This window comes from Leptidea sinapis, chromosome Z (genome assembly GCF_905404315.1).
Source record: "Leptidea sinapis chromosome Z, ilLepSina1.1, whole genome shotgun sequence".
NCBI classification, from domain to species: Eukaryota; Metazoa; Arthropoda; class Insecta; order Lepidoptera; family Pieridae; genus Leptidea; species Leptidea sinapis.
This window is the reverse complement of record NC_066312.1, coordinates 8,327,429-8,354,886: the sequence shown is the minus strand read 5'-3', so window position 1 is coordinate 8,354,886 and position 27,458 is coordinate 8,327,429. Positions and strand designations below refer to the sequence as shown.

At 34.7% G+C, this 27,458-nt stretch overlaps 2 protein-coding genes across 2 annotated transcripts in view; one reads left to right on the top strand and one right to left on the bottom strand.

Moving 5' to 3' along the window:
- The window catches only part of LOC126978351 (ecdysone-induced protein 78C-like), an 80,951-nt gene extending 75,752 nt beyond the window's left edge, over nt 1-5,199 (bottom strand). The window contains exon 1 of the mRNA XM_050827104.1: nt 5,018-5,199. Within this exon, the coding sequence (XP_050683061.1) occupies nt 5,018-5,067 (50 nt within the window). The 5' untranslated portion in view covers nt 5,068-5,199. The remainder of the gene's footprint in view (nt 1-5,017) is intronic.
- An 8,069-nt stretch (nt 5,200-13,268) lies between these two features.
- Nucleotides 13,269-27,458, top strand: part of LOC126978356 (GATOR complex protein NPRL2-like) — a 29,657-nt gene continuing 15,467 nt past the window's right edge. Inside the window, exons 1-6 of the mRNA XM_050827110.1 lie at nt 13,269-13,353; nt 17,464-17,570; nt 17,940-18,031; nt 20,226-20,382; nt 21,532-21,643; nt 24,012-24,244. Of these exons, the coding sequence (XP_050683067.1) occupies nt 13,290-13,353; nt 17,464-17,570; nt 17,940-18,031; nt 20,226-20,382; nt 21,532-21,643; nt 24,012-24,244 (765 nt within the window). The 5' untranslated portion in view covers nt 13,269-13,289. The remainder of the gene's footprint in view (nt 13,354-17,463; nt 17,571-17,939; nt 18,032-20,225; nt 20,383-21,531; nt 21,644-24,011; nt 24,245-27,458) is intronic.

Genomic DNA, 27,458 nt, shown 5'->3' with positions numbered 1-27,458 from the left:
TAGGATATGTCTTTTTTTTCTCCTAAACTAATATTTACTTTCTGAAAATAATTAAAGCGTGTGATAATTGTTTGTTACATTAACCCCCTTATTCATAATGGTCCACTAACTTTAAACAGCCGCTTAGGAGTGTGTTTTCTCATTCTGACTTATGTCAATAGAAGAAGACAGAGTGAGAATTAGCAATGCTTTAAGTTAGCAGACTATTATGAATAAGGGGGTAAGTACATTATATTTTTAGTCTGTTTTATACATATATAACGCATCAATGTAAACAAATGTTGATATTTCTAAATAAATAAATAACTTTATACAGGGTGGACCAAAAGTCCGTTTATATTTGAATCGGTTGCCGCGTCTAGCAGCGGCGGCGGAGGGGGGTGGAAGGGCTACGCATTGCAAGAGCGGCCAATGGGAATTTAGTACCATGGCGTCGTTTAGTGGTAGTCAACGTGCATTTTGTGTACGCGAGTACTATCGAAACAACGATTCTGCGACCTTAGCTCAACGAAAGTTTTGCAATCATTACAAGATACGACACAAAAATCAAGCTCCATCACGTGTGTTAATTAAAAAATGGGTGCTCAAGTTTGAGAAGACGGGTTGAACAATGGATTTACGTCGATCTGGCTGGCCTAGAACGTCGAGGGACCCCGAAAACGTGGAGCGAGTAAAATCGTCTGTTCGTGACAAACCTGGACTATCAACTCGAAAGCGGTCTGCTGTCCTTAACGTGCCAAGATAATGATGTATTAAACCGCATTCTCAAGAAAGATTTAAGTCTACATTGCTATTAAAACCAAATGGTGCAGGAATTAAGGCCTCAGGACCATGCCACTAGGTTGCAGTTTGCGAACGAAATGGTAGAGCGATTCACCAGTTTTACAAACATTTTTTTCTCAACAAGGCACACTTCTACCTAAATGGGCACGTTAATAGACAAAATTGTCGTTATTGGAGTGACACTATTTCATGGTGATCAAAAACCCCTGCATTCCAGCCAACTAACCCTTTAAGTCTTGACGAATTAAAGGATCGTATTCACACAGAAATCCAAAACATCTCAACAGAAACATGTAAAGCTGTCATCGAAAATTTCCGCTCTAGATTGCAGCAATGCCAGAATAATGAAGGATTGCAAATGGATAATGTGATTTTTAAAAAATAAATTCCCCTTTTGTTTACTATCGAAAACAATAAACAATTTTGATCTACTGTGATTAGTTTTTTTTTAATCATCATTCCAATTATAAACGGACTTTTGGTCCACCCTGTATAATAAATACATAATTTTATGGTACTTGCTATTTGCTTGACTTTCCATGTCAAGTTCACCTTTATTAGCATTGCTTATAAAAAAATATTTTTCAAATTTGATTGCTGTAGAATACTTGATGTCATTTCTAATATACTAGATACTACTACTACCGCTTCGGAAACAAATAGCGCTTTGAGAGAGAAGAAGCATAATATGGTGGAGTCTTGGGTCTTTTATCGTCAACGTCTTATTTAAGCTTTACGAAATGGCTGAAAATAGTAAAATTTATCTATCAAATTCATACACTTTTAAGATGAAGATTTAAAATTTTTAATTGAGCGTGCAATACCCATTCGGTCGAGCCATCTCCAATCTGTATATTTTATTCATTGTATCATTAAGGAAATAATTTATGTTATAGTAACCTTTACCACACATACGAATCTTAACAATCCTTTTGAATTTCGTAATACATTATTTTGTTTTGTACATTTTCTGCACCGGAACATCTATACTTATAAATCTGAAGAAATCAAATTTCTGTACAAAGAAAAAAAATGATCAAAACCGAGTCAGGGGGAAGAAGAGAAATAGAACAAGTCCCGATTTTTGGGCATTTTTTGTTTCTATGTCTGTTTGTATGGGCTAATCTCTGAAACTATTAGACCGATTTGATTGAAATTTTATATCCCCTTATCAGAAAACATCTTATATACTTTTTATCTCGGAAAATTAAAGAGTTCTTGTGGGACAGTTAAAAACCTCTACTTACTTAAATAGCGTAGTACAAAGCAATCTATGCACATAATCGAAAAAAATTTGGAATGTTGATACCTTATATTGCCGGTCAACATCCTAGATACTTTTCATCCCGGAAAATTAAAGAGTTTCCGTTGGATAGTTAAACACTAAAGTAACTTATATTGATTTGTACACAATAAATTATGCACATACTCGTAATTTAAATAAAATTTGGCATCTTGATAATTATGTTGCCGATCAACATCTTGGATACCTTTCATGCTGGAAAATTACACAACAACTTATGCACCTAATTTAGTAAAATTTATCAAGTTAATACCTTATATTGCCGGCAAAATAATGTGTAAGTATTATAAAATACAAAAATACCATAAAAGTGACGGGAACCTGTGAAAGTAAAACACTACAAAAACATAGCCCAGCATAGCGGCATTCATAATCAATTGTGTGTGACGGAAGTCTGGTAGTATGGACCTGTGAAAATCTCAGCCCTACCTTCTGGCTTTCCAAAGAAGTATCTGCTAATCTTATAAATTCGAAAGTTTGTAAGAATTTATGGATGTCGGGATGTATGGACCTGTAAAAATCTCAGCCCTACCTTCTGATTTTCCAAAATAGTTTTTTTTTTTTTTTTTTTTTATTTATTATTGAACCAACAGCACACAAAAATTAAACTAATAACAAAAATATTATGCGATGGCCGACTGCCAATTACAGGTTCACACTATTTATGGTATAACATTTAACGCTCTAATTAAACTATGATTAAATCAAAATTAAATCAAATCAAAGTTAAAATTTTCGTATTTACAATATTAGTATGTACTAATATTGTAAATACGAAAATTTGTAAGAATGTATGGACGTCTGGATGTATGTTTGTTGCTCTTTCACGCAAAATCTACCAAATAGATTTTATTGGAACTGTACAATAATATAGCTTACATATCAGAATAACAGATATTTAAAGTAGATAATCTCTGTCTATACTAGATTATTTGACAAATAATTGATTAGATATGACGACGACGATAAACAACCGAGTGCGTGATATTGTGGTGCGGTCCGATGGCAGGGGGTAAGCCCGTCCCAGCTTATAAGCGATTGGACTAGCAAGAATCGCAGAGTCAAACCTTAAAAGAAGCAGGCATATATTTGGGCATGCCATTTTTTTCCTACGGCCAACTCTACGTGACTTGCTCACGCGTTTTTAAATTGCAAAATCTGCATGTTTATGCTGACTGAAATGAATCGTTTTACATAATTTACGAGGACAAAGGAATATATTTCAGTAACTACGTATAACTTTCTCAATACTATCAATCATCAAATACATATCCGTACCTATCTATCCTTACATACTATAGCAAGTATAATACCTATTGGTGATATCATCATAAAAAATTTTAGAACAAACTTACATACATTACGCAATATTGATATAATTTGACGAACTGTTTAGCCAAGTGGTTCGTGATCCTACCTACTAAGCTAGAGGTCCCGGGTTCGAATCCCGGTAGGTGCAAACATTTATATGATGAATATGGATGTTTGTTTCCGAGCCATGGATGTTTAAATGATTATTTATGTATGTTTATATGTATTTATGTATGTTGAAGTAGGTATATTGTATTAAATATATCGTTGTCTTGCAACAAATAACACAGGCTCTATATGCTTAATTTAGGGTAAGATAATTTGTGTAAAAATTGTGTCAATATAGTTGTTCGAACATTTATATCTGAAGAATGGCTGGACTGATTTTCATGATTAATTTGTTGGATTTGCCTCCGTCCCGAATCGCAAAATAATATAAAATCATTGAAAATTTACGAAAAACGAAAATACTTCCTTTCATTTAAAATAATTATTACAATTTTCTAGATGGTAATATTTTTTATAGCAAAGGAATACTAAAGAGCGTACGGGCCACTTGGTGTTAAGTGATCACCGCCGCCCACATTCTCTTGCAACACCAGAGGAATCATAAGAGCATTACCGGCCTTTATCTCTGGATCTACTAAGCTGATTGATAGTGGTTGTATCTGTAAAATACGTAGGAGAATAAACCGTCTACTGGGCTATATCTATTCTATTCTATATATATGTATTATATATATATTATATTCGATTAAATTGGAATTAAATAAAAATCAGTTTCAGTTGCTCGAAATTGAAATTTTACCAACTAACTCTAAAAAACTCTTAATTATATTTCTAGATACTATACTCGCTGCCCCGACAAACGGTATGTTCATATTAAAAAAAACTCTAATAGATTCTATATCTGTACTGGCTCATCACGATATCCCCAGAACTATAATATTAAGGCCCACAGAAACTTGAAATTTCTGTAAGGATGTATTATTAGATATAGCGAGTGAATATATTAATAGTGGTTCAAAAATTACTCTTACTGTAATTACACGTTTAGAGTTGAAACTCACTTACACCTTAATTATTTGTCATAATTAACAAATACTACAACATATTTCATGTTCCATAATATGTCTGTTATGAGATTATATGAATCAAAAAATTACTCTTACTGTAATTACACGTTTAGAGTCTAAACTCACTTACACATTTATTTGTCAAAGTAAAAAAAATACAACAACATATTTCTTGTTCCATATGTCTGTTAGGAGACTATAAAAATCAATAGTGGTTAAAAATATAGCTCTTACTATAATTAAACGTTTAGATTCGAAACTCACTAACAATTTGTCATCATTAAAAAAAATGCAAGAACATAATATTTTAAGTGATTTACATATCCAAACAAGACGCTTTTTTGGATTATCTGTCATACTTTTATTAGATCAAACAACAAGTAAATCAATTGTCTGGACAGCATTGAATTAACATGAAGATTCCTTGACACTGAACTTACATTATTAAACGATACGGAGCCAAGGGCAATGTGAAGGTCTAGTGGAGGGCGTCATCGATTTGGTAAGAATAAAATGAAAATTGATTTAAATATGTATTACTTACGTATACAAGTCCTCTTTGTTGGTAGATGTAACTTCCAGAGAGCAAGTCATCACTTTTCATCACCAACACAGAAGGTGAGCTGACACATTAAACTGCCCGTTACGTCGCTTCAAGCGATGAGCGATATGTATATTTTAAATACGGAAGAAAATGGTTCTATACGTTTAAATACGTACTTTGGCAATGAAATCATAGGCAATACAGGGGAGGTAGTGCACTATATAACTTTGTACAGACGTTCAGGCTATTATTTTTACCAACTTTATAACTGGCGCAGTATTTAGTGCATAACGATTAACAGAAATATTTTATGTTTCAAAATTAGATATTAGATCAATTTAAAATTATCTAGTAATAACGTAAAATTGATGCGAGCTTGGTAAATAAACTTCAAGCTACTAGCAATCGGATTTACTCTTTGTATAGTATATATTGCAGACTTTTTTTCAAACTTTTCATTGATTATTCTTGTCGTAGCCAATGACTTTCTATACATATAGAATCACTTTTGGAATATGGAACATGCCACTAATTACACCATAATAAGTTTCGACTGCTTTATCTATACAATGCCGAATTTACTCCGGTTGCTTAAAATATTCTTAGTGAATAAACAGCAATGTACAATATTTTTTGAGTTCAGGTAACGTACTCGTATGTTGATTTTAGAACCCGATTCGGACAGTGAAAATTGATACTCAGGAGAAAAGTGTGCAAAAATTATATATGTATAGAACAAAAAGGATATAAGTACTACGTTATAAGACGCGGGACTGCCTAAGTAAACATTGATATTTAGCTTAGTATGAAACGTGCAGTGATTTAGCATAAGTTTGAAATAGTAGTGATTACAGTATGGCGATTGGCGACGAAGTATTATCGGGCTAAGTTTGAAAACGAAGTTGCTTAAAACGTAGTTAATTAATCAATTAATAATTAACCTTTCGGCTATCTCCATTTTTACAAGATTGTAGCCGTCATCTGTCAATCTATCAATGACAGCACGTTTCATACAATAGAGTGAATAGCTTTTTTCTTAGAGTTGCGCTAGGCTGGTATAGAACGTCATTGGTCATATTGGTTATATTGTTATGTCGGTTATATATACTCTATGACCTCTGTTATGAAAAGAAGAAGAAAATAAATTGAGTTATTAAAAGTAAATTTAGAAAGATCTATCTATCTAAGTGCCTAATATGTTAGTGAGATGTTTTGTAATGCCGCATCGTAAGTTAACAATAATTCGAATGAGAACATTGTATTCTGGTAATAAACGTATAACTTAAACCAAATCCAAGAGAACATCAATAATATATTTGAATTATATGTAAAATTTAATTCTGAGACGTCAAAACAAAATCTATTCATCGACCGGGTTTACTGCGCATGCGTAAACTTAACCTTGAAAACAACTTCCCGGTTCACGGGCAACCCTGCCTTCTAGGTCATATGTATTTCATTGTCTAATATATTCCGAATGTACGTTTTCTGCGACATTTACTGCAACTTGACTCCTGTTTATTTTCCCCTTCATTATCAATCATATCATAGATTAGAGTAGTTAAATATTCTGATTCGCAGAAATAATATTGTTAATAAATATGTCACATTTGGTCCTCAATGGTGACCCATTTAACTTTCGACACTCAGTCATAACAAGGATGTCGTCATGACCTAATTTATTCATACTGGAATACAATATCAGAAAAACCATTAAAAATACATAACAATGTTCCATATTATATTCTCGTGAATGTAAAGGTTTATTAAAGCTTACTTTTCTATTTTTTGTCAGTAGGTAATCTATTCACTTACGGCCGTTCCCAATATCTACAGATAGAGATAAATTACTACCTTCTACTGTCAGTAATTAGCTGTCAATAATCTGACCCTGTCTCAATATACCCAATAAAATGTCATTCTTATCGCCTTATATTGGGACGCGGGAATTGCAATTTCTATACAAACTTCTATCGCTGGTAAGATTACGTCGTCCCATTGACAGACAGCGTGTACGGATAAGGTGAGTTACCGTCGATAAGTTTATTACGACAGAAATGTCAACGAGAGTACGATTTTTATCTCATGTAGGCCAAAACCGGAGATAGACAGAATATTGGGAACGGCCGTTAAGCGGCAAATACTTGACCCTCGTACTCTTCATTTTGAAACTATGAATATCACTCTAACTGTAGTAGGCTCGTATCCCAGGCGAACCATTTTGTTACCTTGGAGAAAGTATGTTTTGATAATCTATCTCCATAACAGAGTATAAAAGAAACAAATGCATTTGATCACTGATTTCGTATTCAAACGCCTTGCTGACGTCACTGATTTTCTTTTAAGTATACAGGGTGTTTTATTTTCAAAATACATAAAAAATATAAAACTTGATGTAGACAAAATTTGTATGATACTTGTTCGATAAAATTATTTGTGAACTACTTACGGCCGTTCCCAATATACTATCTACAGATAGATATAAATTACTACCTTCTACTGACAGTAATTAGCTGTAAATAATCTAAAGCTGTCTTAATATACCCGACTAGCTGACCCGGCAAACGTTGTTTTGCCATATAAAGTATAATTCACGCGATAGTTTTATAAGTAATAAAATATTGCCTATATTATAGCCTGTACATCATTTTGTTCTGTTGTCAATAGTTTTTGCAGCGCACGCAAAAATAGGTTTTCGATTTTACACCTTGTGTTACAAAATAGCAATTTTATTACGGATCCCTAATTTTGAAAAAAAAAACTATTTTAAACTTTTAGCCTATAGCCTTCCTCGATAAATGGACTACCCAACACTGAAAGAATCATTCAAATCGGACCAGTAGTACCAGAGATTAGCGCGTTCAAACAAACAAACAAACAAACAAACACTGCAGCTTTATAATATTAGTATAGATAAGTCATTCTTATCGCCTTATATTAGGAGCGCGTGAATTACAATTTCCATACAAACTTCTATCGCTGGTAAGCTATACGTCGTCCCGTTGACAAACAGCGTACGGATAAGGTGATTTGCCGTCGTTAAGTTTATTGGGACAGAAAATTCAACGATAGTTACAATTTTTATCTCAAGTAAGAGATAGACTGAATATTGGGAACGGCCATTAGATGTCTACATGTTTATGATCTCATGTTGTATTCGTCTTGTTGTAAGCTTGTAGCTAATCTTTGAGACATGCCAGTCCAGAAGTTTAATAAATATTTCTGGTCAATTGACTGGTACTGACAATGGGAAGTGCTGTGGTGCTGAGGAAATTTACTTCATGAGTGTAGTATCCTTGTACATGATACATAATGAAGCAAATTCAAGGAAAACACGCAAGTTCTGGTCGCGATTATCCATCCAATATCCCAAGGCTATCGTTCCATATTGAACGATTTAAGGAGAGAAGAAGTGGATCCAGAAATTTTGTTTGGATGACACCAGCAAATTTGAGAATTTGCTTCAAAAACTTGTACCATACATTTCTAAACTATGCCATCACTCCAGCAGAGCAATTTTTATAGTAAATCGCCGCCCACATTATCTTTAAAACCAGAGGAATCACAGGAGCGTTGCCGGCCTCTAAGTAAGCTTTTTTTGTTAGCTGTTTGTTTGAGATTTCTAGCTACTGGATATTCATATTCTCTTTAATGTATTTAAATTTTTATGAAATGGACAATACTTGTTAAACACACATATGTGTTTTGCTGCTTTAAATGCTGTCAATGTCACACTGGATTAAACATGTCTCATACAGGTCTGAGACCTATAGTCCTATATAGGATATAGGTATATAAACGCAGATGTGTTTTATACTTATAAATAGAATTGTTGGTAACACATTGCGAACGAAAGTATGTTTCAGATAATTGCAATACAGGTTATAAAAAGTAATTATGTTTTGATAAGTTTTCCACAAGTTCTGTATAATCTAGTATTTAACCTTTTTCCTTGGTGAAAACGAGGGGTTTGCTGGGTGTATTGTGCTCATGTGGAATATCCATATAGTTGGTAATTAAAAAAAAACCCTTCGTGCAAATGTAAGTAGCGTGCATTGCACGGTTCACAACACACGCAGCAAATTTTGAACTGTTGATCGATAAATTACTGTCAGTGGATAAAAATAGCAATTAATCGTTTTTTTTTAATAAGTTCAACAGTCTTTTATATGTCTGACGACGTGCTTCTTATATCATTTATATACACAATATAATTGTTATATACGATTTTATGCGACAAGACGTTAACATTTTTATTTTTAGGCCCTAGTAACTAGTACTTACATACCTATTTTTTCAAAAACAGTACAAAGTTTTTACTTGTTGTATTAATTGTATAGATATTACTTTTTTTGGCCTTCACAACACAACCTGCATCTTCATATAATAAAGTATGGGAACAGTTATCTGTTTTTTTTATTGAGCCTATCTAAATAGAGCTCAAAATATTTAATATTAAGACAGTTTGTTTGTTTTACTTTTACATCTTAACTATACAGCCAATACTAAAATTTAATACACACCTTTAGTAGGAAAGGATAAACAGTCATTGACATCTTCGGAAAATCGAATCATATACGATCTAATTACAAACCAATTTTTATCCAGATCGTGCAAGCCGTTCTTGAGTTATAGAAGAACATTCAGACAGATTAATCTTAGAATCTGAATCAGTGAGTAATGAACCGATGTTTTATCATAAATTTCGCAAAAAAGTGTGTTTACAGTAAGAGACTAGGGACATATTATATTATGTATATACTATATGTATAATATAATCAATTTTCTATAAAAAGTTTGAAATTGGTGACAGATAAAAATATAACGTTGTGATATAAAAATAAAGATGAAAATATTTTCGTGTTTCCTGTCACTCGTCTGATTTGAATAGTTCTTTATGTAAAACTAGCTGACCCGACAGACGTTGTTCTGTATATAATAAATAAAATAATGTTTTTATATGAATTTGTCAATAATATTTCATAACATCATGAATTATTTCGTAAAATATGCTCCCTGTTGTTGTAATGCAATTGTTTCACAGCAGAACTGTCAAACCGTGCGTCAATAAATTCTCTCATAGAAATTATGTATGGACACATCAAAGGAAAAACAAATTTGTTGTTTTTATTTAATTTAGCGGCATTTTCCTATTTATTCACCTTTTAAACCTTCTCTGGACTTCCACAAATAATTCAAGACCTAAATTAGCCAAATCGGCCAGCCGTTCTCGAGTTTTAACGAGACTAACAAACAGCAATTCATTTATATATATATAGATAATGGAATATGTAATAGATATGTATTTTTTTTTATCTTTAGTACATTAATAAGGAGTTTGAGATACTGTATGGTTACTAACTGGTAACTCTTGTTGGAACCTCAAATTGTGTGCTGATTGGGCATGAAAACCACCATTAAAAATATATATAACGAACAACTTTTAAAAAGTTACTCATTCATTTTATATGTTTATATAGTAAATAGTAATAAAAAAATATTTGGAACAATTTGGCAAAGCTAATATAAACAAGTAAAAACGATGATAGCTACGAAAGTATAAACTGCAGCGCAGCTAACAACGACTTTCTCCGGATACAATAAGGAATGATGTTCCATGCACAAAGATCTAAATAATACAAACAAGTAAAAACGATGATAGCTGCAAAAGTACAAACTGCAGCGCAGCTAACAACGACTTTCTCCGGATACAATAAGGAATGATGTTCCATGCACAAAGATCTAAATAATACAAACAAGTAAAAACGATGATAGCTGCAAAAGTACAAACTGCAGCGCAGCTAACAACGACTTTCTCCGGATACAATAAGGAATGATGTTCCATGCACAAAGATCTAATTAATACAAGCAAGTAAAAACGATGATAGCTGCAAAAGTATACACTGCAGCGCAGCTAACAACGACTTTCTCCGGATACAATAAGGAATGATGTTCCATGCACAAAGATCTAAATAATACAAACAAGTAAAAACGATGATAGCTGCAAAAGTATAAACTGCAGCGCAGCTAACAACGACTTTCTCCGGATACAATAAGGAATGATGTTCCATGCACAAAGATCTAAATAATACAAACAAGTAAAAACGATGATAGCTGCAAAAGTATAAACTGCAGCGCAGCTAACAACGACTTTCTCCGGATACAATAATTAAGAACAATTACTATATTATATTTTAATTTGCTTTCAAAAGTCAAGATAATATAAACTCGTGCAGTTATGTAAGTAATGTAATTTTTCCCTATACAACAAAAATAATAAAAGTTCACAAATCTAAAAAACGTTAACAAAAAAACAACTGACTTAAAAAACACTTCCAAAACAATAAATATATGAACTAAAAGTATAAAAGTAATTGCGTACAATCGAATTAAATAATCTAGTTCTAGTTACGCATATTGTTTTTTTTGGAATCGGTGTCAGCCAAGGTAGGTTGACACTCACTTACCAAACTATCCTTTCCCAAAAAAAGAGTCATCGAAACCGTTTGGCGCGATATTGAGTTAGTTATTCGTAAATAAGTAATGAGACCATACGGGAAGGAACAGCTTTCAAATAAAAAAAGAATTATCAAAATCGGTTCACCCAGTCGAAAGTTCTGAAGACTAATAGCCGGAAAAAAAACCGACGAATTGAGAACCCTTTTATTCTCAATCATATTATGTTACGTTTATCATTCAAAATCATCAATTGTCCTCCTCCATACAATACTGCCTACATAATAAGTATTTGTTTGCACAAGACAAACAGCTGCAGCACTTTGAATTTCAGATGGTTCCTGTAGCCTTGCATTTAATCTTTTTTGTTTCACAATTGCTCCTTTATACACTTGACCTGCTGAAAGTGACTGTTCATTTGCAAGTGGAAGTTTTGTTCTGGTGATTGAGAGTTTATCCTCACACACGGAAAACTGATTTCTCGAGATCATTTTCTCACAGCTATTCCACGTTCATTCCTTGCCTATATAGATATAAACAATGTAGGCAAGGTACCAGGAATTTTTACTAGTGCCATAAGAACGCTTCGAGAGTCGCCTCTTCCTCTTACCGTATCGCCTACAGAAAATGGTGAAAATAACTGTATAATTTTTGCTTTAATTTTTTTAGCTTAATTTTCTCAATCCAATATTGCTGATAATATATTTTATCAGTAATTTTTGTTGAATAGTGCAAATTAATTTCTCATGCACTTGATCTATTATATTTATAATGTCTATTACACAAATTTTTGCCACTTCTCCATTGTAAACCATTTGTTTTATTTCATCTCTATCAACTTCAAGATCTGAAAGATCAAGACCAATATCTGAAAGAAAGAAAGAAAGAAAACCTTTCACTAGTACTTCTTTCCTGTATAACCTCTTTTTCATATTATTATGCTACTTCTGTTTCAATATCTACTCTAAGAGCTTGTTCAGTACTACTAAGCTTTTTTTTTTCGAGCTCATCTTCTGCTACTGAATTTTGGCAGTAAGCTTTTGTGAGAGAAGACGACAGTAAAATATTAACTTTGACATCAATTCCAATCATGCCTGTATGAGGTGCTTGTTTTATTCCATCGTGGGTGAAACGTATATACTTACCTACTATTTGACAGTTATATATATTATAAAGTGGAAGATAGTGTAGGTATTCTTTTTAGTAATACAGGCAATCTGCCGCAGCCTTAGTGTTCATAAGTCTATGGATGTGTATCGTTTACAAAATGGCGATTGAAAAAATTAAATCAACGATCAATGTGTGACGCAACATTTGGAACCCCGAGATTGCGGAGATTCACGTGTTCAGGTTACGGCGTCAATGCATTACTAAATGCAGTGACGTACGTGACAAGACGCACGTTAGGCAAATCGAAGCGAACGCGATCATATTATACGCGGCTTGATAGCTGATGAAAACAGGCCATGTTTATTACCTCAGTGTGCGTGACAAGAAATGCCTCACACTCGAGATTTGTACGTCACTGTGTGTTAGTGTGCATGCACTGGAGTTATCGCTGAAAAAAGGAGTAATTACAAGGAGTCAGTGGAGTAGCTTAGACTTTAGAATCTGCTAAAAGGCATGTAGAACGGAGCGGGAGATAGCGTGCACTCATTCACACACAAACGCGGCGGCTGTGACGCGCGGCGGAACAGCCGCCGGTGCGGGCGATCCCCGCCATCAACCGGGCGAGCAGCGGTGCACGGCTTTGCGCTCCCAGTGACACGGCGACGCAGCGTGTGATGTGTATGCCCAACGGGTCCATATTAAAGAAATGTGCAATAGTGTGCGAACTGACCGTCCGGGTTCCGATTATTCGAGTGACGAATCTGATAATGGTATGTACAATATTAAAGTTATAGCGACGGGTATAAACTATTTTTTTATCAGCGTATTTGCAAAAAACATGTTGAATGTGAAAAAGAAATGAGCAGTCGTATATCGGTGGTCAGTCAGGATGTTTAATCACATGTACCCTCATATTATTATGATAAATAGAGATCACTTAATTTAACGTGTGTTCTCTGGTACTCGAATCGAATCTCAAGGTTATATTATTCAGGTTGATGTTTGTAGGTACCATCAAAGTGATATCATTTTTATATAAATACTGGAGGACTCGACGAGGAGATATAACCCGTTATTGCGTATTGACGAAATATAAAAATTTATTTAAGACACGCTTAAGAACAGTAGGGGAACCTGTTGTACCTAGGACAGTTAATTGATATCTATTTTTAATTATATTCGACGAACTGTACTCAAGTGATTTTTGCATATTCTGAAACGTCCATTATTTGAGTATTCACAAGCGTTTTAATATTTAAAACGAAAAATGGATTTATGGCCACCGTACAACATACCCTAAGCACCTAGGCCATTAAGAAGTAGTAATGGGGGTAATTTATGGAAAATATAAGTATCCTTGACTAAAACCGTTATATTTGTTTTAATAACATATTTAACAAAAAAAACTCATAAATTCTGCACAAAATCAAAATGATATTCATATTTTCTTTTTTTTCTTATGAGACATAAGTTTTATATTTTTTTTAAGAATATTATATTAGGTACATGAATGTGAAATAATCAAGAAAACAGCATGCTGGCCAAAGTAAAACATCTAAATGTAGGTACAATTGATTGAAAGTGACCGAGGTACAACACTACTCAAACTTCAACAAAACGGTGGATTGTTTTAATACTAGTTAAAGAAAAAGAACCAATGGCATATAAAAGTTCAGTGACTATTATAAAACGTTTAAAATTATCAGAGTTCAAAGCATATTATAAATACTTATTTTTCCCCATAAAAGTACCGGCTTAATGGCGTAAGTCGTAACGTAACACTAGAAAATAGAATTTAACATCGCGGGATCATCGGAATTTTTTTGAACCAGCCTTATGGTCTCGGTACACATAGTGTTAAGGTACAACAGGTTCCCCTATATTCACACGGAAGACACAACCTTCACTCCACATCCACAAGGACGTTCGCATATCGTCGTACTCCGCACGGCTTATCTTTTATCCCAGGGATATTTTAAAAAAATATGCAAGAAACGTTGCGTGGAGTGAAGGGTTTGTTATGTTTTTAAATATTATTTGCGTTACGACTTGTAATATAGTAGAACATAAAATAAAAGATTTAAAAGTTGTAACTGTAGCTCACTGAATGATAATGTTAAGTTTCTCGGTTTTATTTATAAAGTAGCTGACCCAGCAAACGTTGTTTTGCCATATAAATATATATATATATATATATATTTTTCTATAATAAAAGAATTTTTCTATGATAAACGTAGCCTAGGTAACACCTTATTACACCCGCGACCTACCAATAAAAGTCCCGTCAAAATCGGTCCAGCTATTTCAGAGATTAGCCGGAACAGACAGACAGTCGGACAAAAATTGTAAAATATAGTATTTTGGTGTATGTACCGTATAAATATTCATACAATATATGTAGTAAAAAACTATTGTTTCAATATTACTAACAGACACTCCAATTTTATTTATATGTGTAGATAAGGAAGGTTTGAGACCAGATCCAGAAAACTTGCCTAGATCCAGAAAGCTTATTCTAATACACCAACAACTAGAAACGTATCGAAACATATTGTTTTGGGTATAATAAATAATTAAACGTGATTTAATAAATAGTTTCCTACAACCATTGATTTAATTAGGAATTCCTCAAATCGCGGCTAGTCGCGTACAGCATTGGACGGCACGCCTAGCCGCGTACGCTTTCATTATAGAAGTTGTACGCTCGGCGAACTATAGTCTGGCCGTTGCTTTATCCACATTGATTTAACCCACGGAATACCCCGAAGTGGACTCCATCGATTACTTAAACTTTGTAAGGGATTCTTTACCAATTTGTTTAAAAAAAATTGCTAAAGAAACTACAGTAAAGTTCGAGATGGTGTATATCTTAAAAATTTTCTCTATTATTTATTATATCAATTACCTAATCCGTATCATTTGTATGTTATAAAAATATACATTTATAGCAAAATACACTTTTTACAAACAAGGGCAGCCGAAAAAATGAATTTTTTTCGGTGTTTTAAAAAAGCGGTTGCGTCTCGGGGATTGCCGACAGATGTGATAGGTCTTAGTAAGTATTTAATATTGAAATTGTTTAACTTGAGAAAAGCTTAGATTAATGCCATTAAATTTTATGTAAGTATATATTAATATGATAATGTAGCATTAGAATTTTGTGCACGTACATTGTAAGTATCATTATTTAATCCTATAAAAGTTACAATTGGCTTATGGTGGTTTAATTTGGCTACTGTCATCAACAAGAAAACACTTCTGAGCACCCTCCGTATAATATAATCGTTAAAAAATGCAGGTGATGGCTTGCACTTAATTGCAGTCTCGTTACTGAGTACAGTAAGCTTTTTAGAGGTCGATTTGGCATTCTCTTCCAAGTGGCCTTGAACGTTGCTCGATATATCCACGTTTATGCCGCTTAATAGCGACCACTTGTGTCACCAGCTCTTTGGCTTTTGTCATAACTGTTCAAGAAGCCCATAGGAGGGCAGCTTCACTTAACATAAGCATTTTGTGTGGGTCTCTAGCTTTTTGGCTGATCGGAGCATCAAGGCTGCTATCGACGGTCAACGACATGCTTTGAATTAATATCCATTAGCGCTGTGTCTTGCAAGGCGTGCGATCCCTAAACCTGTTTTTTATTGCTATATAAACAACAGCGTAGGACACGTTTATTTCTCATGATCTTTTCTATAAGTTCGTACATTATGAGTAGTAATTATTGATGGATTCCACCATTTAAAGTGAATTTTGAAATGAGGCCATATTATGGAAGATATAATAGGAAGGTACGTTTGTATAAGTATGCTTAAAGGAAAAAATTGGTGAAAAATTGCATACGGTTATGATTTGAATTCAATTATTATCACTTTATTATTATTATAAGTATATAATCTAGTATATAAAATTCTCGTACCCCGAGGTTTGTTACCAAACTCCTCCGAAACGGCTGAACCGATTTGTAAGAGATTTTGTGTGCAGACCTACCCGATGGTCTGAGAATCGGCCAATATCTATCTGTCATATCCCTAAATGATAAGGGTGACCCACTTTCCTCCTTATAATATTAGTTTAGAAATTTAGATATGTCGCAGGTAGGTTTATTATCAAAGCCGTGATATTATAATTAAATAGATAGTGATATTAATATAGATTGTCAATCTACTTCGTTTCTTACAATATAATGGCCTGGTTTTAGTGACACTGTAATGTCACGGGAGTTCCGTGGAAAATGTCTTCCGGTGGAGTGGAAGAGAGATAGGTTCGTCACAAGCTTAGGCGGTAGGTTATTCGTGACACTTTTTCGTGCGTGCAGCCAGCCGCGGCGCTCATGATCTAAACGACGCGAGATATAACATCGTGACTGGTTATGAAGATTTAAGATTCTAGATACAATCTAGTAACATGACGTAAATATGTTTCAAGCTTAGAATATTAACTCTCTAATGTAAGGTTTGAAGTATTTGGTAAAGTTTTCATTGTCTACAATTTAAACTAACTCTCATGTGAGTTGTGAAGCTACATGCCGTAATTCTGTAAGACTAGTTTATCAATTCGACAAATAAAACCAATCATCAAGAATTTGTGATAAAAAGAAATAACATCTACCGTATGTATCTTTCTTGAAACAATCTATAATAACTTGTTACTACTCTATTATCCACCTAGCCTTACCTCCCATTACTCTGTGGCATATGTCAATGACTCACAACTCAAGTCAAATTCCAGGAAGTGGAATCGCGAAAATGCGACACGACGCAGTATTTTATTTGTTATGTACTACTTGTTTTTTAAAATAAACAACTTGTAAAAACTGGATTTGGCTAGTTGTTATGATGATGTGAAACGTGAGATTTTAAAATCGGTCATCATGTTCTCAGAAGCCCTGGAGACACGTTATTACGAAGGCTGTGGACGGGAGGGTCCAATTCGGTGTATATTTCTGAGTGAATTTCACCCTGTTGCTGGTCCTAAAATTGCTTGTCAGGTACTTATTAATGTTAAATATATGCCTTACCTAACAGTTATCAATTACCCTTCATATTTTGCTTATCATTTTCATTAAATTTTAAGGTATTGGCTTTTTGTAATGACTGCAAAGGCTTTCCCAAACAGTCTCTTAAAATTGTAACCCTTTGAAAGATAGCTTATGAAATATTATTGATTTCAATAAAAATTTAAGGTTATGCATTTATAAATTCATATTTAAAAGTATTTAATAATTTCAAAAGATACTTGTTTACATTTTTGTTGTATTAAATATTTCTTCAGTTTGCAGATTAAATTCAAATTTAAAAGTATTAATAATTTCAAAAGATACTTGTTTACATTTTTATTATATAAATTTTTTCTTCAGTTTCCAGAAGATTACATATCTAAGGAGGATTTTGATTCCATAAGTACCTATATCATTCCAAAACCTCCGATGCAGAAGTGCACTATGACAATGTAAGTTTACAGTTTATGTACTTATATACATATTCAAATTGATATACAGTCAAACCGTTTATGGCGACATCGTTTAGAACCACATACCGGTTAAATTTACCAAAATCAAAGGTCCTGGCTGAATTATATGACCGCCTTATCTAAAACATTGGTTTTTACCACATTGTTTACTACAACATACCGCATTAAGCGACCACATTTGGTTAATGTTTTCGGAGAATTATATCTGTAGAACGACCGGCTCAGCTGTATTGTAAACAATTTGAATAGGTAACTGTATAATTCTTACAAACAAAGCACATGCATGTCGTAGCCTCAAGGCCCGCTTCGTCATATCTCTTAAGTCAGTTTGTTACTTATCTTTACACAAGATGCACCAAAACATTATTGTTGAGTTAACAGTGAAAATTGTAACATGTCGCAAAAAAGAAAACAAATCAGTATCGAAGAAAAATCACATATTATTTCAAAGCTAGAGAAAGGAATTCCAAACAAAGACCTGGCAAAAGAATATGGTGTATCTCACTCGACAATTTCAACCATTTGGAAAGAAAGGGAGAAAATTCAAATCCTTTACGACAAGATTTTTTTAAAAATGAAACGAGCCAGAACAACGCGGCATACGAAGATTAAGGAAGCTTTGTTAAAGTGGTTTAAATATCAAAGGACAAATAATGTGCCAATAAATGGACCAATTCTTCAACAAAAAGCAAACGATTTTGCTCAACGTTTTGGTGAAGATTTTGTTTGCTCGTCTAGTTGGATTCAACGTTTCCGGGCTCGACATGGCATTGTCGGCGGGAAAATGAGTGGTGAAGCTGCCAGTGTGGATAAAGATGCTGTAGACGAATGGATTACGCAAAAGTGGCCTACATTATGCGAAGGCTACAGTCCAGAAGACATTTATAACGCAGACGAAACCGGACTTTTTTACAATATGACACCAGACAGGACTTTAAAATTCAAAGGAGAGAATTGTTCGGGAGGAAAAATGTCCAAGACGAGACTAATGATCATGGTTGCAGCAAATATGACAGGATCCTGTAAAAGGAAGCTTTTAGTTATTGGGAAATCTAAGAAACCAAGATGCTTTAAAAACATACGCTCACTGCCGGTAATGTATGAAAACAATGTGAAGTCATGGATGACATCGGAAATTTTTGAAAAATGGTTAGGAAACTGGGACTCTGAATTAAAAGCAAACAATAAGAAAGTTCTTCTTTTAGTTGATAATTGTCCTGCTCATCCGGCTGTTACTAATCTGAAGTGTATTAAACTCGTGTTCTTACCACCAAATGTTACATCTGTACTGCAACCTATGGACCAAGGTGTAATAAGATGTTTAAAATCTCATTATAGAAGACTGCAAGTGTTAAAGTTAATACAAAGCATTGACAGTAATAATCAGAACAGCTTTACGGTTCTTGATGCCATCTTGATGATATCCGAAGCATGGGAAAAAGTTTCACAAAAAACTATAGCTGACTGCTTTGGGCATGCAGGTTTTAAAGATCTTACAAGTCTCATAACAAGAACCTCAGATGATGTGATTGACGACGCTGAAGAGGACAATATTTCTTTGGCTCAATTAGCCCAAAATTTACGACCTGCTTTATCTACTACTGAAACATACGAGTTCATTGATGTAGATCAGTCTATTGCAATTTGTGCACCAGCTACGGAGGATGATATTGTACGTGAAGTTCAAGAGGAAAGTCTGACTGTTAGTGTATTACGAAAGATTGTTCTTTTTAATGAAGAGTTCCACATGCAGTGAAATTGTGACGATACACTGATTAAAATCCAACGTGAATTACAAAATGTGTATGCACGACAGAAGTGTTTCAAACAAACTAAAATTACAGATTTTATGCATACAAAAATGATGGAAAAATGATATTGTTCTTTTATATTATATGTTTGTATTGAAGTAAACAAAATGTAGTTTAATTTCCTACATGAATATACATATTATCTTTCCTATTAATACCTGTCACCGGTTTTTACGACTCAATATGAGTAGTCCCTTCGATGTCGTTATAACAGATTTTGACTGTATTTGCATTTACAAGAAAGCTTGTATAGTAATTAGATAAATAGAAAGCTTTTTTCTGTTTGGTTTAATACCACTCTGGTAATTGTAGTTAGTTCACCACTTAAAATGTATTAATTCTTAATTATTATTATTTTTCAGAAATGCCTTAGGACACAAAATCGTTGGTTATCCAATAAGGATTGATAACTCTAGATATGAACGTAACATGTACCTCTTTAACCTTTGTTTTATCTGTGATAGTTGGTCTAAAACAGTACAATATGAACCTGTTGTTAAAAAGCTCGGGGAACATTTGGTTAGTACATAACAATAGATACTTTGATATTTATTTATAATTGCTATAAACTACACATTAAACAGTTGATCTTAGAATTTACATATAAATTTATATATTATATTAACATAACAAGTGCTAACCTCAGAAAGTAATGTATATGCTTTGTAACTATATACTAGCATACAAATAATCGAAGGTGCAAGAAAGAAGAACATCTTTAACATCAATTTAACAATATGGAAAAGGTAGCAAATACATTCTTATAACCGATTTGACTGACAAGTTGTAAACAGTCAGCCACACTTGACATTAGCATTAGTATTTTGAATACTGAACCACTTGTTAAGACACATCATATAGCTAACAACTCAAAATTGGACATCCATTATCAGGCTATATTATATATTTAAAACATACACACACAAACACTTAACCCCTCGGACGTAAAGATAGTTTTCCAATTACAGAGTGTGAGAGTGCTGAATTGGAAGGTGAATTCGTTTTCAAATGCGCGAGTGCGCTATGATCAGCGTTGAAAAAAAATATTCATCAAGTTAGCAACCTAATAATAAAATAATGTTGTCTTCTTCATTATGTTCTTTTCCACAAAAACATTTATGATTGCCTGCATCATTAAATGATTCAATCAAGCCATCGCAATATTATCAAAAGTATATTTTGAATGAATTTGTTGATAGTTTCAAATGCTAAAATGAAATTGTATTCACATATAAAATGAGGATTATAAAATAATAGTCAATGTTTGTACCTTCATCTATACTTATATTTGTTTTTTTCACAGTCAGAATTAACTTTTATTATTTCCATAACCAATGATGAAACGAAGGCTTTAAAAAATTTTTCAACAATAAACAATATTACTAATGATAATATGTAAATAAAATTTCGAACAATCCCAACTTAAAGAGAAATACTTGTTAATTTTGGTATGCCAATGAGTTGGTATCGAATGCGCGCATCACACGAATGCAATAGGTACTTTTAAGAATGCTCGATATGTCAGTTATCATGCCATTTATGTATATTTTCGAAAGCTGAGTTTGCAACACAGGGTAAGCACTGAGTGTTGGAATGGGATGCAAGTGTTCATACCATGTATCTGAGTGCAATATTTCACATAAATAATTTATAAATATTTTTTTTTAGACTTTAATGGAAGAAGAGACACGTTTTGTATCTAATGGCTCATCAAAAATGCCAACACTATTGGCCCACCTTCTTCACGACCTCAATACATACCGAAGAGCTACTCTTATTGGTAAGTCTGCAATGATACATTTAAAGCTGTAAACAGCAATCTATACTAGTCAAAACAAAATAAGGGCCACTACGTTTTTACAGTATTCTCATGAATCCTTGAGGTTTAAAGGTTGATCAATGATTCAATTGGATAAATTGATTGATTTTTATTGTAGACAGAATAAAATAATGATGCATTCCATTAAAAAAGAAATTTTCTCCACTTTTTCTAAAAATTTACATTTTTGCAAAAATAATTAGGAAAAAAAATTCTGAAAAAATAAAAACCTAAAATGGTGGTTGATTTATGACTTTCCTCAATATCTAGTATGCCGTCCTCGATTACTAATGCACTCTTGAAGCCTAGAAGGTACACTGTCCACCAGGTGTACCACTGTTTCTTGAGGAATTTGTTCCCAGCTTGATTTCAGACCGTTTATTAGCTGTCTTTCATTGTGCACGGGTTGGTTTGTGCTTCGAACACTGCGTTTCAGTAAGTCCCACATGTTTTCAATGGGATTTAGATCCGGACTGTTTGCAGGCCAGTCCAACACCTGTATACCAGCCTCCTCTAGGGCTTCTCTGGTGGCCCTTGCTGTATGAGTGCGAGCATTATCGTGCATCAGGTGGAACCTTGCGCCGATTCTGTGTGCATATGAGACCACATGGGGTCTTATGACCTCCTCGATGTAACGTTGAGCTGTTATTGTGCCTTCGTTTAGAATTACCAGCTCGGTTCTGCCGGACATAGAGATTCCTCCCCATACAACAACATTGGGGCCCCCAAATCTGTCACTTTCATGGATGCAAGCATCCGAAAATCGCTCACCTTCACGCCTCCAGACCCTAATGCGACGGTAATCACTAAAAAATTTAACTTTGCACTCATCCGTTAACAATACTGTCCTCCAACCATTCATATCCCACGCCAGATGCTGCCTTGCGAATGATAATCGGTTTGCACGATGAGCACTTGTTAATGGTATCCGCACTACACGTCTCCTGGAGAATTGCTGGTCCTCGTGTAAACGATTTCTAATAGTTTGATCACTAACACGTGTACCGGTCGTCTGCCGCAAACGGTTTTGTAAGGAACGGGCTGTTATACAGCGTTCTCTACGCGCAGTCAAGCGCACGTAGCGGTCCTCCTGTGCTCTCCTTGCTCGAACTCTGCCAGATCCCCGTCTCCTGGTTAGTCTCTTGAAAACGATTCCAAGCATTCTGGATCGCTCGCCGGGAAAAACCCAGCTGCAACGCCACAGAACGCTGCGAATGGCCTTCTTGAAGCAATGTTACGGTTGGCAAGTCCATATGACTTCGAATTCTTGGCATAACTTTTTTTAAAATGTTAATTCAGCGACTAGTCAAACAAAACTGAGAGTGTTCCTGAGAGAATCGTCAATTTGACTGAGTTGAAATCCGTCATAAAATCGGGTAGAATCAAGTGGTTACAATAAATTATCTAAAACTACCCACTTTAAACAATTATGCGGGTGGAATGCTCAAAAAATGTGTGTAAGCAAATAAGGTAACACCACAATAAATTGTCAGCTACTTGAGAATGCATAAAAAATAAATTATCGCTAGCGAGGCCAAAAAAATCAAGTGGCCCTTATTTTGTTTTGACTAGTATATTAAGTATATTTCTTTGTTTCGTCTTATTGTGGCTGTTGGACAATATATATACAAATAATTTATATAAGTTTGTTCAGGAAGTTCCGTAAATTCTTCTTGTCCCAAATTCCACCAATGGCCATGGGGTTAGTAAATTCCAAAAATGGCGACCACATACTGGAGAAGACATAGTGTTTGTTGGCCCCCACAAGATGGACGAACGATCTGGGCAGGATGGCAATCTTAAATATATATTATAGGTTGTGGAATGCATATAATATGTGCAATAGGTTAGATGAGGGCAGCACAGGACATATTGTCATGGTGATCTTTGGGGGAGACCTTTATCCAGCAGTGGATGTCTCCCAAACGTCTTCTGAAATGATGATCATGATGATAATTATATAGAACTTATTCTGTTAATATTAAAAAACAATTTTTTAACCTACATCATTTATTTATTGATATTACTGATAATTTATTGATTTCTAAACATCAGGTGTATGTTATTTTTTCAGACATTATTCCATTATGATGAAGTGCATAATATACATATACAGGTGTTCACTTTTGTTTAAAACATGGGACTGATCCACAAGACATGTCTACAATGCGATCTACTTACTTTGCACATTTAAATACAAGCTGTGAACACGTGCAAAATTAACCAAAAATAGAGAACTGTAAACTGTTACTTACAGTAACTCACACACACTACAACAAAGAGACATATGTATCACCAGTAATAGTGATAAAATTTTAATTTATTCCAGAAGGTGATACTGTCATGCACCTGAAAGTAGTAGAGGTGAGACAAGACCCACCAGCTGTGCATGACTTTGATGTACCTGTACTGGTTTCATCTGTTGGCTTACCACAACCTGGTAGACCCCGCAGCAACTCGCCAGAAGGCTCTGAGATGCAGAGCAAGGAACACTTGGATGTTGAACATGATGAATTGTTTGTGATTGATATGGATGCAGATTGGGATCTTACCACCAAACAAGTAGATATTTTTATTTAATTTGTAGTTTATATTGTCTTAATTATACTTTTCAAGATTTATCAGTGAAAAATCGTTCAACTTTTTTTTATGAATAGATGAATCACTGAAGATTTGAACACATTCCCAAATATAGTATGATCCACACTCCACAGGCTTTGCCTTTGTGAAATGAGGTTCCTCCCCTATTTGAATTCAATACTTGTAGCAGTACTCCTTAAGTAATTTATGTGCCTAGATAGACTGTGATAGTTGTGAACACATCAAAAAAACTAACGACGGACTGCTAGCGTCTATTTTCAGCAACACACTCACACTAAAGCAAAGTGACTGACATATCGTGAGTGTAAGACTTAGCTGTCATCCAAGATAAAATTATAACCCTGGCCTGTTGTTATGAATTGCCGAACAACAAGACAGCAATTTACTTAAGCAGCACATATAAAGTGCACCAAATTATTTGATAATATCAAGCAGTGTTCAACCTTGCTTCATATTGCTCAAAACATCCACTAAATATGCTTATTGACAAATTATTTTTTCTAAAACATATTATGTTATGATATTATAGTTGAAATAAAGATAAGTACTCTATAAAATTAATCATCTTAAGTTACAATGTGTATTAGACATATAAAATCTTTTCATTAAAATCAAAACAGTTTTAAAGCAAGACTTAGAAACCAAAGAGAAATTCTAACGGCCTTACAAATATAGTTGGCATCAATTGTAAATGAGATTAAACCAAGAATATGCAATATATTTACGAATAGACATTATGCTTTATTTGCAAAGCTGCTTTACATTAAAAACACTTCAAAATTATCATTGTATTGATAGTGTTGTCAGCGATATATTGAACATTTTGCATATCCTTGGTTTATGCTCAGGTATAATTTTATAGCAAGCTTATTTGTAAGACCAATTTTTTTTAACGTTTTAGTACATAAAAAGTTATGATCAGTTTTGGGGTTTTAACCAATATTTAGGGTTTTTTATATCATTATAATGTTTTGTTGCATAAAATTGTTTAGAACTTTTGAAGTGAAACCGGATGCAACGGAAAAAACGACAGGTAAGAGACACAAATATAAAAATGTGTAGGATGAAGGCGGCAAAGAATGAGACAGATATGCATACTGACACGGGAGTGGGTCAGGGATTGGAAATAATACTCCGCTTATAGGAACGAGTCTTTATTTGCGTTCACTTTTTCTGAACTTGCACTTCGCCGGTCTGCCGCTGTTCCTCTTGTGGGCGGCGGTACCTTCAACGCGTCACACTGCACCGAACACTACTTCTCTTCTGTCTTCTTCTTCTTAGAACACTTCCACTTTTCACTACTTCTTCTTTTCTTCTTCTTCTTCTTTACACTTTCGTGTCAGAATTAGAACTGCCGTAGGCCACGCTTAGTACGGCTTATATACCCCCGGATCCGTTCTATTTTCAAAATGATTCTCCCATTCCATCTTTAAATTTAAATTGTACTTGAAAATTCTTTTAACTATTTTTATCCTGCTTACACATTTTCCATCCCTTTTTTCTGTTCGATTTGATCCTGAACTTACTAGAAATTTCCTTTAACTTTACAAAACCCAAAAAAATCCATACACTGGTAGGTGTATCGAACCCGGGTCTACAGCGTCTAAAGTAAACACTTTTCCGCTGAGCTACGAGTATTGCTGACGGAGCTGTTGAAATTAACAATGTCTTGAAGTTTGACAACTCTCGTCATATACTTCGAAGGGTTGCTACGCAACACTGCCCGCTCCCAAGACATGATCGTCCCGATCATCGTTGCTTACGTCGTATCGTACTTAGCCACCCGATCGACATGTACGATTTTCGGGGGACTTCGAGGGGTATGCTGGATCCTGAGAGTCACATAATTTATCCTTGTGATTACTTTATATGGTCCCTCCCAACTTGGTTGGAGCTTCGGAGACTTCCCCTTTCGCCTTACAGGATTGTGTAACCAAATCAGGGTTCCCTCTTCAAAACTAGGAATATTAGCTTTTCGATCGTAGCGGGTCTTCATCCGTTCACTTGCCTTAAGCCCAGTTGTTGTAATTTCCTCGTAGATGTCAACCATCTTTTTCCGTAACTCATCCACATATTCTGTTATATATTTCGGAGTATCCGGTGGACAGCCTGAGAGTAAATCAGCTGGCAATTTCAATTCCTTCCCGTCCGACTGTGGATGATATGGCGTAGTTCTGGTCTTATGGATTCCCAAGATCTTGCAAACTTCTTGAAATACTTGTGACTCGAAGTTCCGCCCTTGGTCACTGTGCAACTCCAAAGGCACACTGAATCTGCAGAAAACTTCATTCACCAGCTTCGTCGCAACGGTAACTGCTTCTTGATTCGGTAGAGCATATGCTTTCGGCCACTTCGTGAAATAATCCATCACTACCATTATGTAACGGCTTCCAGCTTTGGTAACTGGAAACGGTCCGGCTATATCCAGAGCTACTCTCTCCCACGGAGCCCCAACATTATACAACTTCATAGCTCCTCTGCTCCGGGTTTGAGGTCCTTTGACAGCTGCACAACTGTTGCATTTACGGCACCAGTCTTCCACATCATTACGGCAATGCAACCAGTAAAATCGTTCTTTAATTTTTATGAGAGTTCTTCTTATTCCCAAATGTCCACCTGAAGAACCATCGTGATAAGCTCTCAGGATCTCGTTCACCTTCTCCCTGGGAACGATGCAGATGGCAATCCTTTCCTTGCGGGGTTTCCCATTTCCGGCAGAGCAACCCGTCATGCATCACCAAACTATTCCATTGTGCCCAGAGACTCTTGGTAGCCGTACTGTGTCTAGCCACTTCAGACCATTTTGGTTTAAGTGATCCACTTGCTAGCCAATGTAAAAGTGGTTGAAGATCCTTATCATTTTCCATCCTTATCAGCTCTCCTCATTGCATCGTTGCTCCAGTTCCCATCGATCGAATCTGTTCTGATCAGTCGGATTATTGGATTTTCTTTCTCCTCCTGACGAATGCAATGTTTGCATTCCGTCGGACAAGGTCTTCTAGATAAAGCATCTGCGTTTCCATGAGTTTTTTCCTCCTCGATGTTCGATTTCAAAGTCATTCTCTTGAAGTTGCTCAATCCATCTGGCCACTTGTCCTTCCGGATTCTTGAATTCTAGTAACCACTTCAAGGCGGCATGATCAGTCCTTACAAGGAATTTGCGACCCAACAAGTA